The sequence below is a fragment of the Bombina bombina genome, chromosome 1 (genome assembly GCF_027579735.1).
Source record: "Bombina bombina isolate aBomBom1 chromosome 1, aBomBom1.pri, whole genome shotgun sequence".
NCBI lineage: Eukaryota > Metazoa > Chordata > Amphibia > Anura > Bombinatoridae > Bombina > Bombina bombina.
In genome coordinates, this window is record NC_069499.1 from 139,430,484 (window position 1) to 139,442,983 (window position 12,500).

General features: G+C 38.4%; 1 protein-coding gene across 2 annotated transcripts in view; it reads left to right on the forward strand.

The window, feature by feature from the left end:
• The window catches only part of NIN (ninein), a gene marked incomplete in the record, with an annotated part of 241,706 nt that overhangs the window by 158,776 nt on the left and 70,430 nt on the right, over positions 1-12,500 (forward strand). The window contains 2 exon segments of one of the 2 annotated variants that reach the window (XM_053697636.1): positions 227-750; positions 9,015-11,258. In XM_053697636.1, the coding sequence (XP_053553611.1) occupies positions 227-750; positions 9,015-11,258 (2,768 nt within the window). 2 annotated transcript variants of the gene reach the window in all.

A 12,500-nucleotide genomic window follows, 5' to 3' on the forward strand; every position in this document is an offset into this window, starting at 1 on the left:
AGTTGTTTAAAATGAGATGCCCTATCTGAATCATTAAAGTTTAATTTGGACTTTGCTGTCCTTTAATAACAATGATATCATTTTTATATAAGTTAGTTTGTGGTTTCTTTTCATATACATAGAAAAACCCTACAATCTGCCAAAAATATATATATATATTTTATTAAACTACATGACTTTTGTCCACAAATGTATCTGACTTATTAATTAATGTTTCCATATGCAGGCAACACGCTATGAAGAACATCTCAAAGAAGTAAAACATTTGTGTGAAAAAGAGCAAGACGTTTCCAAGCAACACTTTAAAGAAGAAATTGTGAAAATGGAAGAGCAAGTGCGACTCCTTAAAATGCAGCATACACAGCTCGAAGCTGAGATTATAACACTAAAGGAAGAGCAGAAGAAAACTCAATGCGAACACAACGAGGAGCTGGTTAAACTTGAAAACACATTTAATAGTCATAAGGCTTTACTCCAAGAAAAAGAAGCAGCTCTTCAGCTCAAGTTAGATGAGGCAAAACGGATTTACCAGGAGGAGAAAGAGGAATGGACTCAAAAAACAGTGGAAATGAAAAACGAAACAGAAGACACAGTGGCTCAGCTGAAAAAGAGGTTTGAAGATGAGAAGTGTAACCTAGAACATGATTTTCTGGAACAGCTAGAGGGTTTAAAAGAGAGGCATCAGTCTCAAATCAATGGCCTTAGAACAGAACTGTTAGAAAAACACCAACATGAACTTCAGGAGGAAAGGTGAGTGATCTTTTTTTTCAATGTGTATTTTCTTTACCCACATCAGTATCAGGGTGTGTATAGAATCATTCTGTTTAAATGGACAGCAAATTCAAAATAAATTTGCTATGATTCAGATAGTGTACAATGTTCCAATGTAATTATCTTATCATTTACTGCTTTTTCTTGGTATAATTTATTTAAAGTTTAGCTCCTTTCCATGAGGACATATCTCAGGAACATGCACTTGTCTTCAGAAATTTACATGTAATATTACAAACAAAACTCCAATGTAGTGCTTTAAGGGACATGAAACCCAAATATTTATTTCATGATTCAGAAAAAAAATACAATTTTAAACTATTTTAAAATTTACTTCTATTATCTAAATGTCTTCATTCTCTTGGTATCCTTTGTTGAAGAAGCCCCAATGCACAATGGTGAGCCAATAACACAAGGCGGCGTATGTGTGCATCCACCAGGCAGCAGCTCCTGAGCTTATGCTTTTTAACAAAGTATACCAAGAGTACAAAACAAATTAAATAATAGAAGCAAATTGTTGTTTAAAATTGCATACGCTAACGTTTAGCAGTGGATACCTAGAAGAGGTAATTGTGATAATAAAGGGTAAAATATTTATTTATTTTTAATGGACAGTCTACTTGAACATTTTTATTTGTTTAAAAAGATGGATAATCCCCTGATTACCTATTCCCCAGTTTTGCATAACCAACACTGTTATATCAATACACTTTTCTTTTTTAAAGGGACACTCAATCAAAATTAAACTTTCATTATTCAGATAGAGCATGCCATTTTAAACAACTTTCCAATTTACTTCCATTAACTAAATGTGCACGGTCTTTTTATATTTAAACTTTTTGAGTCACTAGCTCCTACTGAGCATGTGCAAGAATAAGTGTGTATGCATTTGTGAATGGCTGATGGCTGTCACATGGTACGTGTATGCATTTCTGATTGGCAGATGGCTGTCACATGGTACAGGGGGAGTGGAAAAAGACATAACTTTTAAAATTGTCAGAAAAAAATTCTACTACTCATTTGAAGCTCAGACTAAGTGCTATTGCATTGTCTTGTTATCTTGCATTTGTTGATTATGCAAATCTACCCTGTTGACTGGTCCTTTAAGACACAATGAGTCCACGGATCATCTTAATTACTAATTGGATATTCACCTCCTGGTCAGCAGGAGGAGGCAAAGAGCGCCACAGCAGAGCTGATAAGTAGCTCATCCCTTCCCTCCCACCCCAGTCGTTCTCTTTGCCTACGTTAGGGATAGGAAGAGGCGCCAAGGCAGAACATACAGTGATCTGAGATGTCATCGCAGAAAATTCATCATGTCTGCAGAAAGAACGGGACATATGCAGGAACTTTTAGTGTTTTAACTTTGCAACACTAATCCACATCAGGCTGTTCTCTTCAAACAGTGCTGTGCTCTGGCTGTATTCTGTAAGTTTTCTTTAAAACAGCGCATTCCACAGCAAAGTGCTGTTTAAAGTGAACAGTCAAATATGCAGTAGAGCTGGAAAGCAGCAGCCCATTGATTGTTGACTGGCTCTCAGATTGTTTTCAATCCCACCCTGAATATAAGCCATTCTTATGAGCAATGCACCTTTTTTATTATTACATTTCTATGTTCGACAAAAAGAAAATTAAACAAATTTATTCAAGAGACTTTTTACAATTTATTTTTTGTCTGTAGCTAATTTGCAATCCAATTTTCAACTGCTAAAATATATTATAAAAAACTAAAAATGGAATTATTCTCCAGTTGATCAACACATTGCATTTTAACTGGTGCTTTAGTGTAGCTGCCTAATTTAAAATTGATTTTTATTTAAAAATAACTTGCAGAAAAATTTTCACCAAATAAATCTCATCACAGAAAGTGAAAAAAAGTTCTGCCTCTGGGGGAAGAGGTAAAGTGAGCTGTTAATTAAAGATTCTTCAATCAAGAGTTTGTTTTTAAAGTAGTGCCAGAGTGTGCTGCTTTGTTCTAGGGTGTAGCTGTAGTCCATATCAGTCTCTTCAGTAGAGCCTTGGTGGCTTTAGAGCAATGGGAACTTGTGGGACATAAATCTCACTGCGCCTCCCATACATTTATGCTGCCCTAACCCTGAAAAATCTAAGGGATATTACTCAGTATTTTCTCTTCTTTCACAGGTCCATGTGAGGAATAGGACCTCGCAAACCTGGGAACTGCCTTTGCTGTCGGGCAGTATATGAGGTAAGTGCTGATTTTTAGGAACTCAGAAGAAGTTGGGCACTTACTTTGTATGGCTTGGATCATAAGGAAGCCCTTAATGGAAAATGGGCACTTTATTTTTATTTGGCATGAATTCTCCCTGTTACATAGGAGACGATATGCGACAGCTAGCGCAGACTCTGGAAGGGCATTCTGTATTTATACCTTACAGGGCATCGATGATGGTGGTAGTCACATCTCCCGGCGGTTACTTATAGAAACATGCCGACCGGGAGATGACTCTGCTGATATTGCCCTAGGCGGGTGTAATTGAGCACTTTTAAATTTAGCTATTCACTGTATTAGATGGTCTCAGGGGCACTCTATAACATCTCCCGGTGGTTACATAAGAAACATGCCAACCGGGAGATGACTGTGCTGATATCACCCTAGGCGGGTGTAATTGAGCGTCATTACGTTAGCTATCGACTGTATTAGATAGTCTCTGAGGCACTCTATCACATCTCCCGGCGGTTACATAAAAGCCATGCCGACCGGGAGATGACTGTATTGTCAAGACTGTCAACGCCCACGAAGGGCGGTCCTTGGGGAGACGCCATTTACATAGCGTGCCTTTTCATCTCTCGGCAGTTACATAAATCTACATGCCGACCGGGAGATAACTTATGTCAACGCCCACGAGGGGCAGTCCTGGGGGAGGCAGCATTTGTATAACGCGCCTTTTTTTTTTTTTTTTTTTCCGGAGTGTCCAAAGAGAGATGGTGTAGCTACTGGTCCTATTACGCATCTTCATGTTATATGCGTCATTGGGACCGGAGACTATCTTTCCCTGTTGCGGTGGGGTTCCCGGATGTGAACGTACTGCTCAGAGGGAGATCGTTTTTCTGTAAAGGCACCTTAGCAGTTTCCTGCTGAAGGGTATCGATAAATTGCAAAATTATTTAAGCTGTTCTACCCTATTTACAGCAGTTAATAAAAAGAGAAAAAAGTTGTCCATTTTAAAATTTAAAGTGACAGTAACACTTTTTGCATTTATTAAAAAGCTAAGGAATTCTTTGAAAGCTCTTGGTCCTTTTTGAATCAGAAATGGACCAAAAGGCTATGCAGAGTTGTTGCACAATGTTTAACCTCCAACTCGCTGTTCCTCATGTATGTGAGGAATTTAATCCTTAGGGATTTCTTTTTTTCTGAGACATTTCCAAAGAGGAGGATGTTCAGAAATGTATTTACTATGTTTATTATACACAATTTTCTCCTTATGAGTCCCAAATTTTATTGTCCTCACATGCAGTGCCCTACGCTTCCTCTATAACTCGTTTGAGTTACTTTTCTAGACTTCGCTCTTCTCATGTGTTCTGATGCGTTGTCTGCTTTCCCAATATTGCAGGGAAAGCATTAGAGGTAGATCAGACATTGAGCAAGCAAGGTTTCTAACACAGTGTAATTCCTCTTGTTGATGCTGAAGTTGTATCTTTTAAGTTTAAGCCACATAACCTCCGTCTGTTACTTAAGGAGGTTTTAGCTACATTGGACTCCTCAGTCATAGTTAAAAAAAAAAATAATAATTTTTACACCAGGGCTTACAATTGCAGCCACCTGTGGACATTGCTACCGTCACTAGTGCAGCAGCATATTGGTTGAGGTGGTGCCTGATGCTATCAGGACAGAAACTCCTTTGAGTGAAATCCAGGATAAGATAAACGCCCATAAACTGGCTAATCCCTTTATTACGGATGCTTCCCTTCTAGTTATCTAAGATGGGAGCAAAGATTTGGGATTTCTTTATACTAGCTCGCAGAGCCTTATGGTTAAAGCCTTGGTCTGTGGTTGTGTCCTCTAAGTCTAAGCTTCTGTACCTTTCAGATAGCACAGCATGCTAAGGCATTGGGTGCCTAAGTCCTGTAGCAACCCAAGGGTTGCAGGTTCAGTCCCCTGCGAGGTCCACTCAACGTTTCATCCTTCTGAGGTCAACAAGCTGAGCAGCGCCTTGAGACCCTTACGGGTGATTAGACGTACTTTACAAGTACCCCATAAATTCATTCATAACTTTTAGCTATTCCTTACAAGGGGCAGACCTTGTTTGGACCTGGCCTGTCGGAGATTACCTCTGATATCACGGGAGGTAAGGGTCTCATTCCCCCTCAGGATACGGAAAAGGACGACAGAACAATTTTCGTTCCTTTCGAATCTTCAAGGGAAATTCTTCCTCTACTGTCTCCAAACAGGAACGGACTAAACCTGCATGGAGACCCTATCAATCTGGGAATAAGGCCAAAAAGCCTGCTGTTTAATCAAGGACAGCATGAAGGGCATGCCCCTGATCCGGGACTGGATCTTGTAGGGGGCAGACTTTCCTCCTTCGCTCAGGCTTGGGTTTGAGTTGTTCAGGATCCCTGGGCAATAGAGATAGTGTCCCAGGGATACAAGTTTCTGTTATCAGGATTGTCTGCAGACCAGACATAAATAGAGGCGTTCTTACTCTGCGTAAGAGACCTTTCCAACCTGGGAGTGATCGTTCCTGTTCCGGTGCAAGAACAGGGTTTGGGATTTTATTCCAATCTATCATGGTTCCCAAAAAGAGGGACATTCAAGCCTATTTTAGATCTCAAGAGTCTAAACAGTTTTTTTAAGAGTACCGTCCTTCTAGATGGAAACTATTCGTTCCATTCTCCCTTTGATCCAGGAGAGTCAATTCATGACAATAAGTGGATTAAAGGACGCGTGCCTGCATGTTCCCATTTACAGGGATCATCACAAGTTCCTAAGGTTTGCTTTTCTGTACAAACACGTCCAGTTCGTGGCTCTTTCCTTCGGTCTTGCCACAACTCCCAGATTTTTCATAAGGGTTTTGGGATTTTTGTTTGCTGTGCTTCAGATAAGCATGCTCAAGCAACGGATCGGAGATTATGCGGACTTGTCTCCTCGAATACTACTAGAGCAGGTGACAAGGGATTCTCTTCAATAGTGGTTGTCTCTGGATCATCTCTCACAGGGAACCTGCTTTCGCAGACCATCTTGGGTGATTGTGACAACAGATGCCAGCCTTATAAGATAGGGAGCAGTCTGGGGCTCCCTAACAGGCTCAGGGAATTTGGACTCAGTCAGAGTCTGTTCTACCTATAAACATTCTGGAGCTGAGAGCGATCTTCAAGGCTCTTATGGCCTGGCCTAGTTAGCCTCGGTCCAGTTTCTCAGGTTTCAGTCAGACAATATACCTTCAGTGGCTTTCATCAATCATCAGGGAGGAACGAGGAGTTCCTTAGCGATGACAGAGGTAACCGAAAATAATTCAGTGGGCGGAGGACCATTATTGTTGCCTGTCGGTGACCCACATCCCAGGGGTGGACTGCTGGGAGGTGGACTTCCTGAGCAAGCAGACCTTTCATCCGAGGGAGTGGGAACTCCATCCGGAAGTGTTCTCCAGCCTGATTCTCAGGTTGTTTCAGCCGGAATTAGATATCTTGGCATCCCGTCAGAATACCAAGCTCCCGAGATACGCGTCAAGGTCCAGGGATTCCCAGGCGGAACTGTTAGATGCTCTGGCGGTTCCTTGGACCTTCTCTCTAGCATATCTATTTCCTCCATTTGCGCTTCTTCCTCGAGTCATTGCTCGTATCAAGCAGGTGAGGGCATCGGTGATCCTCATCGCTCCTGCTTGGCCTCGCAGGATTTGGTATGCAGATCTGGTGGACATGTTATCTCTGCCGACTTGGTGACTTCCATTGAGGAAGGACCTTCTAATTCAAGGGACATTCCTTCACCCTCATCTAGTTTCTTTGAAGCTGATTGCTTGGAGATTGAACGCTTCATGGTATGCAAGCAGGGTTTTTCTGGCTTGGTCATAGAGACCATGGTTCAGTCTTGTAAGCCTGTATCTAGAAAGATTTGCTATTAGATGTGGCGTTCATATCTCTATTGGTGTGAATCCAAGAGCTACTCATGGAGTAGAGTTAGGATCCCTAGAATTTTGTCTCTTTCTCCAAGACGACTTAAAGGTTTATCGACTAGTTCCCTGAAGAGTCAAATCTGGGTCTTCTCTCTTTTGTTACCCACACGTCTGGCGGATGTTCCAGATGTGCAATCATTTTTGTCAGGCCTTGGTCAGGATCAGGCCTGTGTTTCAAACCAGTTACTCCTCCTTGGAGTCTGAATTTAATTCTTAAGTTCTTCAAGGGACTCCTTTTGAGCCTATGCATTCCTTAGATATTAAGTTCTTATCTTGGAAAGTTTTATTTCTGGTTGCCATTTCTTTGCTCGGGGAGTGTCAGAGATTTCGGCATTACAGTATGAGTCTCCTTATCTTATTTTCCGTTGAGATAAGGTAGTTTTACTTACTAAATTAGGATTTCTTCCTAAAGTTGTTTCTGATCGGAACATTAATCAGGTGATTGTTGTTCCTTCCTTGTGTCCTAATCCTTCTTCTCAAAAGGGGAAGACTTCTGCACAATTTGGACGTGGTCCGTGCGTTAAAGTTTTACCTGCAAGCGACTAAGGACTTTCGTCAGTCTTCTGCTATGAGTATTTCTCTTTCTCTTCGGCTGTAGAGTATCATACATTTTCCATATGAGACTGCTAGACAGCAGCCTCCAGAGATGGTTTAAGGCTCATTCCACGAGGGTTGTTGTTTCCTCATGGGAGTTTGATAATGAGACTTCTATGGATCAGATTTGCAAGGCTGCAATTTGGTTCTCTTTACACTTTTTTAAGGTTGATACGAAGTTGATGCTTTTGCTTCGGCTGAGGCCGCTTTTGGAAGAAAGGTTCTTCAAGCAGTGGTGCCTTCCGTTTAGGTTCCCTGTCTTGTCCCTCCCGTATCATCTGTGTACACTAGCTTGGGTATTGAATCCCATTAGTAATTAAGATGATCCATGGACTCATTGTGTCTTAAAAAAGAAAAGAAAATGTATGCTTACCTGATAAATTTATTTCTTTTATGACACGATGAGTCCACCCTGCCCTGTTCTTATAGACAGGTTGTGGGTTACTGTAAACTTCAGACACCTCTGCACCTTGGCTTTTCCTTTCTCTTCCTAACTTCGGTCGAATGACTGGAGTGGGAGGGAAGGGAGGAACTATTTATCAGCTCTGCTGTGGTGCTCTTTGCCTCCTCCTATTGACCAGGAGGTGAATATCCCATTAGTAATTAAGATAATTTGTGGACTCATCGTGTCAAAAAATAAATAAATTTATCAGGTAAGCATCAATTTTCTTCTTACCTTTGTAATTATCTTGTCTCTCAACCCAAACAGCATCCTTTTCTGTTCTTTTGACAGACTTGCATTTTAGCCAATCAGTGCTGACTCATAAATAACTCCATGGGAGTGAGAACAATGTTATGTATATGACACTTGTGAACTAGCACTGTCTTACTGTGAAAACTGTCAAAATGAGATAAGAGGCGGCCTTCAACGGTTTAGAAATCAGTTTGCGCCAACCTTGGTTTAGCTTTCAAAAAAGAATACCAAGAGAACAAAGGAAATTTGGTGATAAAAGTAAATCGGAAATTTGTTTAAAATTGCATGCCCTCTCTGAATCATAAAAGTTAATTTTGACTTTCACAGGTATCTTGTGAATCTATACAAAATAAAAACACCAGGGATAGTTTTTAATTCTGCCCATATTCCTTGGGTTTCTTATAAGTCTATCTAATGCTATGACATTTGTTGAGCAGGCAAATATTTTATCAGATTTCAGTAAATAAATATGTATGGGTTATATGTTTGAACAATTCCTATTATAAGGAAATTACTTTAATTTTATTTGTTCTGCCAACGTTGAATTATTAAAGTTTATAGCAGAAAGTAATGGTAATGTAGGAATAATCATCTTCTATGTTTATGCTATTATTATTTTTTTAATTTAAATCAATTAACGCTTTTATGATTCTGCTTTGAAATTTACAATCCAGATTATGCTTTTTTTCCCAGTTAAACTGAGCTTGTTTATATCTATTTCCTAATATTTATCTGTGAGAAATCTAATTGCACTAGCTTTGCCATAGGTGTTTTTTTTTATTCCAAAAAAGGTTTTTGTAATATTCTATATTGACCATGTTTAGGAAAAAAATGGAAGCTGAGTATAACAGAAGATTATCAGAAATGGAAACTCAGTTACATAATAATTATGAACTGGAAATGAAGAAACACGAAGAAGCATTGGAAACTCTTAAACGAGGCTTCCAAGATAAACTTAATGAGCTTACAGAGGTTCATAAAAGGGAAAGGTCTCAATGGGAATGGGAAAAAGAAGAAATCGTACAAGCAGAAATTAAAAATTATGAAGCAGCAATGGAAAATCTTGAGAGAAATTTCCAGAGTAAGATTTTTGATCTCAAAGAGCTCCATAAAGAGGACAGATCTCAATTGGAATCTGAAAAGGAAGAGATCATGCTATCAGAAAATCAAAAGCATAAAGAATTATTAGAAAATATTGAAAGACAGTTCCAAAATAAGATGAATGAGATCACTAACCTGCACAGAGAGGAGAAATCACACTGGGAGTTTGAAAAGAAAGAAATGATTCAAGAGTATATAGAAGAACAACATAAACTTCAAGAAATGTTGGTAAAAGAAAAGTCTGTAGCTTGCTCTACTCTTTTGCAAGAAAAAGATTTAATGGAGAAATCTTACAAGGATCAGTTAAACAGTTTAATTGCTGAAAAGGAAAGAGTACAGTCAGAGCTAGATGCTCTGAGGACTAGTGCAAAAAGAGAGGAATATGTGTTGTCAAGTAAAATCATTCAGCTGGAAAATGATTTTGTAGAAGAGTTAAAAGAGAGAGATGAACAATTGTGTGAAGCTGAGAAAAATGTCCAACTTCTACAGGAAAATTTGGAAAAACTATATAGGGAGCATAAGTTTGAAAAAGAAGCACTTAATTCCAAACTTCTGCAGTCAGAATTGTTGTATAAAGAGGCGTGTGATACGTCCGAAAGAAAAAAGGAAGAGATGTTTGTTGAAATATCCAGACTTCAAAGCACAATCAATGAACTAGAAAAGAAGATTAGTTTGTTATCTAAATTTCAGAATGATTATAAAGTTCTAGAGAGAGAAAAGTTTGACTTGAAAAATGTTGTTTCTCAACTTCAAAATAGCATAGCTGATCTAGAACAGGAAGGAGATGTTCTAAAGAACCTAAAAAATGTTCATGAGCAAACCGTCAAAGAAAATGTTAGATTGATTTCTGAGGTTGCTCATCTACAAAATAAATTGGATTTATCAGAGAACAGAAAAGATAAGGCTACAATGTTGATTAAACAGAGTCAAAGTGAAGCACAAGGATTCCAAAACACAGGTTTGCCTACTGAAGAAGGAGACCAGTTCGGAGACATTGAAGATACAAACAGTGAACCATGTATTGAAGCCAAAGGAGAAGCAACCAATACTCAGGCTGAAAAAATGAAAGATCTTGAGACTATTTTGAAGGACACTAAAGATGAAAATAATCATCTCAAGAATGAAGTTTACCATCTTCAAGAACAGCTGAACCAACTGGCTACAGACTATGATCTTGGGGAAAAAATTGGTTTAGAGGAATCTGTGTGTCCAGAGTTAGAGGAAGGCCAGATCTCTTTTCCGGCTCTTAAAATGCTTTTTGCTGTTGCCAAAAAAGAGAATTTGCTACTTCGAGAAAACTTAAAACTCATGGAACTTAAACATGAGGAAGCTATACAGAACAACAGTGAACTTTCCACTGAAGTCTCTTGGTTGCAGACAGAGATACAGAATATGGAAGAAATGGCACAAGCATCACTAAAACTTGAAAGTATGTATGAAAATGCTAAGCAAGAAAAGCATGAGCTCCAGATACTTGTTTCAAAGCTGCATGAGAGAATAAGTGAACTGACAGGAAAGTCTATTACAAAGACTTTCTGTGTGGATAAAGAAATCCAAACTTTGGAACTCCAGTTGGATCATGAAAATATTGAGAATCACAGTGCTAAAAATCAAGAACACTTCTTAAGAGAGATACACATCCAAGATCTGATTCAAAAATATAAAATAGAGAACGCTCACCTCAGGGCAAACGTGAGGGAACTCGAATCCACTTGTGAGAGTTTAGCTCAACAAAAAGAGGAACTGCTAGGAGCATCTCTTGCAATGCAGAAGCAAGTGAGACTGCTAGGAGAAAGTGCTGCAAATTCACTGACTGTTCATCATGATACCGTTGTAGAAGATCTTGTAAATAATGGAAATCTGCAAATACTAAGTCCGAGACGTGAAAATATTCAAGCAGAAAATTGGCCAGTGGTGGTATGGGATGAGCAGAGCAGTGAAATTCAGAAGCAAGTTGAACTCTTGAGGTAATATGTCCATGTGTAGCTCTGCTGACGTCTACCTCTTCAAGAATGTATCTATCTGCTTCTACATTTCTGATTAACATTCTAACGTCTTAATGGCCAGCTTTGTATAATGATAACCCTTCATGTATGACTGTCTGGTTTATTTATATTAACCAATTCTACCATGTGAAATGGTACAGTTTAACATACTAATATGCTTTATTCAATCATATGAATGTTTTAACAAAGTAAAACAAGTATCTATATTATGTCATCTGTGTTTTTATTTTATTTCTTTTGTGTCTTGAAATGCATCCATAGCCAAAGTTACAGTTGAGCTAGATAAGGTGTTTCACATAACCCCTCATATACTCTATTAGAAAAATATAAATACTTTTTATCGTACATACAAAGCCCATTTAGTGTTCCCGATCTCAGAAATGATGTATTTGTAGGCTATCCCATATATGTAAAGGACTTTCAACTCAATGTTAAATTCCCCTGGTTTAATGAATTAAAATAACTTGAATGCATTCATTATTTATTTTCCCCCTATTTCCTGTAATTTAAGTATGACAAATTGGGATTTTCCAGTCCTGAAATCTGAAGGAGCACATGACAGGCTTCACAAGCCTAACCTTGCCACATATCTATAATTTTGCAATCATATCTTTTCTGCCGACGCTAAACAATTATGATTTTGTTAACACAATGATTGTGGCAAGCCTTTTTATCTCCAAACTCATGTCCACATTGGTTCCTGTAAGTAATAAAAGTAGTGGGTGAAGTTTGACCATTGAAAAACAATTGCAGCAAACAAGATGTTATTATGTTCTAATAGCATGGATAAACTGTCAATATGTCAATCCGTTTAAAAACTGCAAAAAGATTTAATTACAAGTTTACTGACCCTTTAACAGCATGAATACACAATATATTATTTTTTTAATTGAGAAAGGAAAATAACACATCACAACAAAATAAGGCAGGTATTATTACATCAATGACATACAAAAATAAAGCAAGCATTACATCAATGAGATAAAAATGAGATAAAAAAAATATATTTATCTCCTGGGGGACACAATTCTATATTAAGGGGGAAAAAGTAATTACCTCAAACACACATACAAATATTGTGCAATACACACACACATTCATACATATATATGAATAGTATGGGACTCTATGGTCTATCCAGTGAGACAGATGCACAATATTTTATCATTCAAAAGTGTATTTTTTTACACTATCCAATAATGT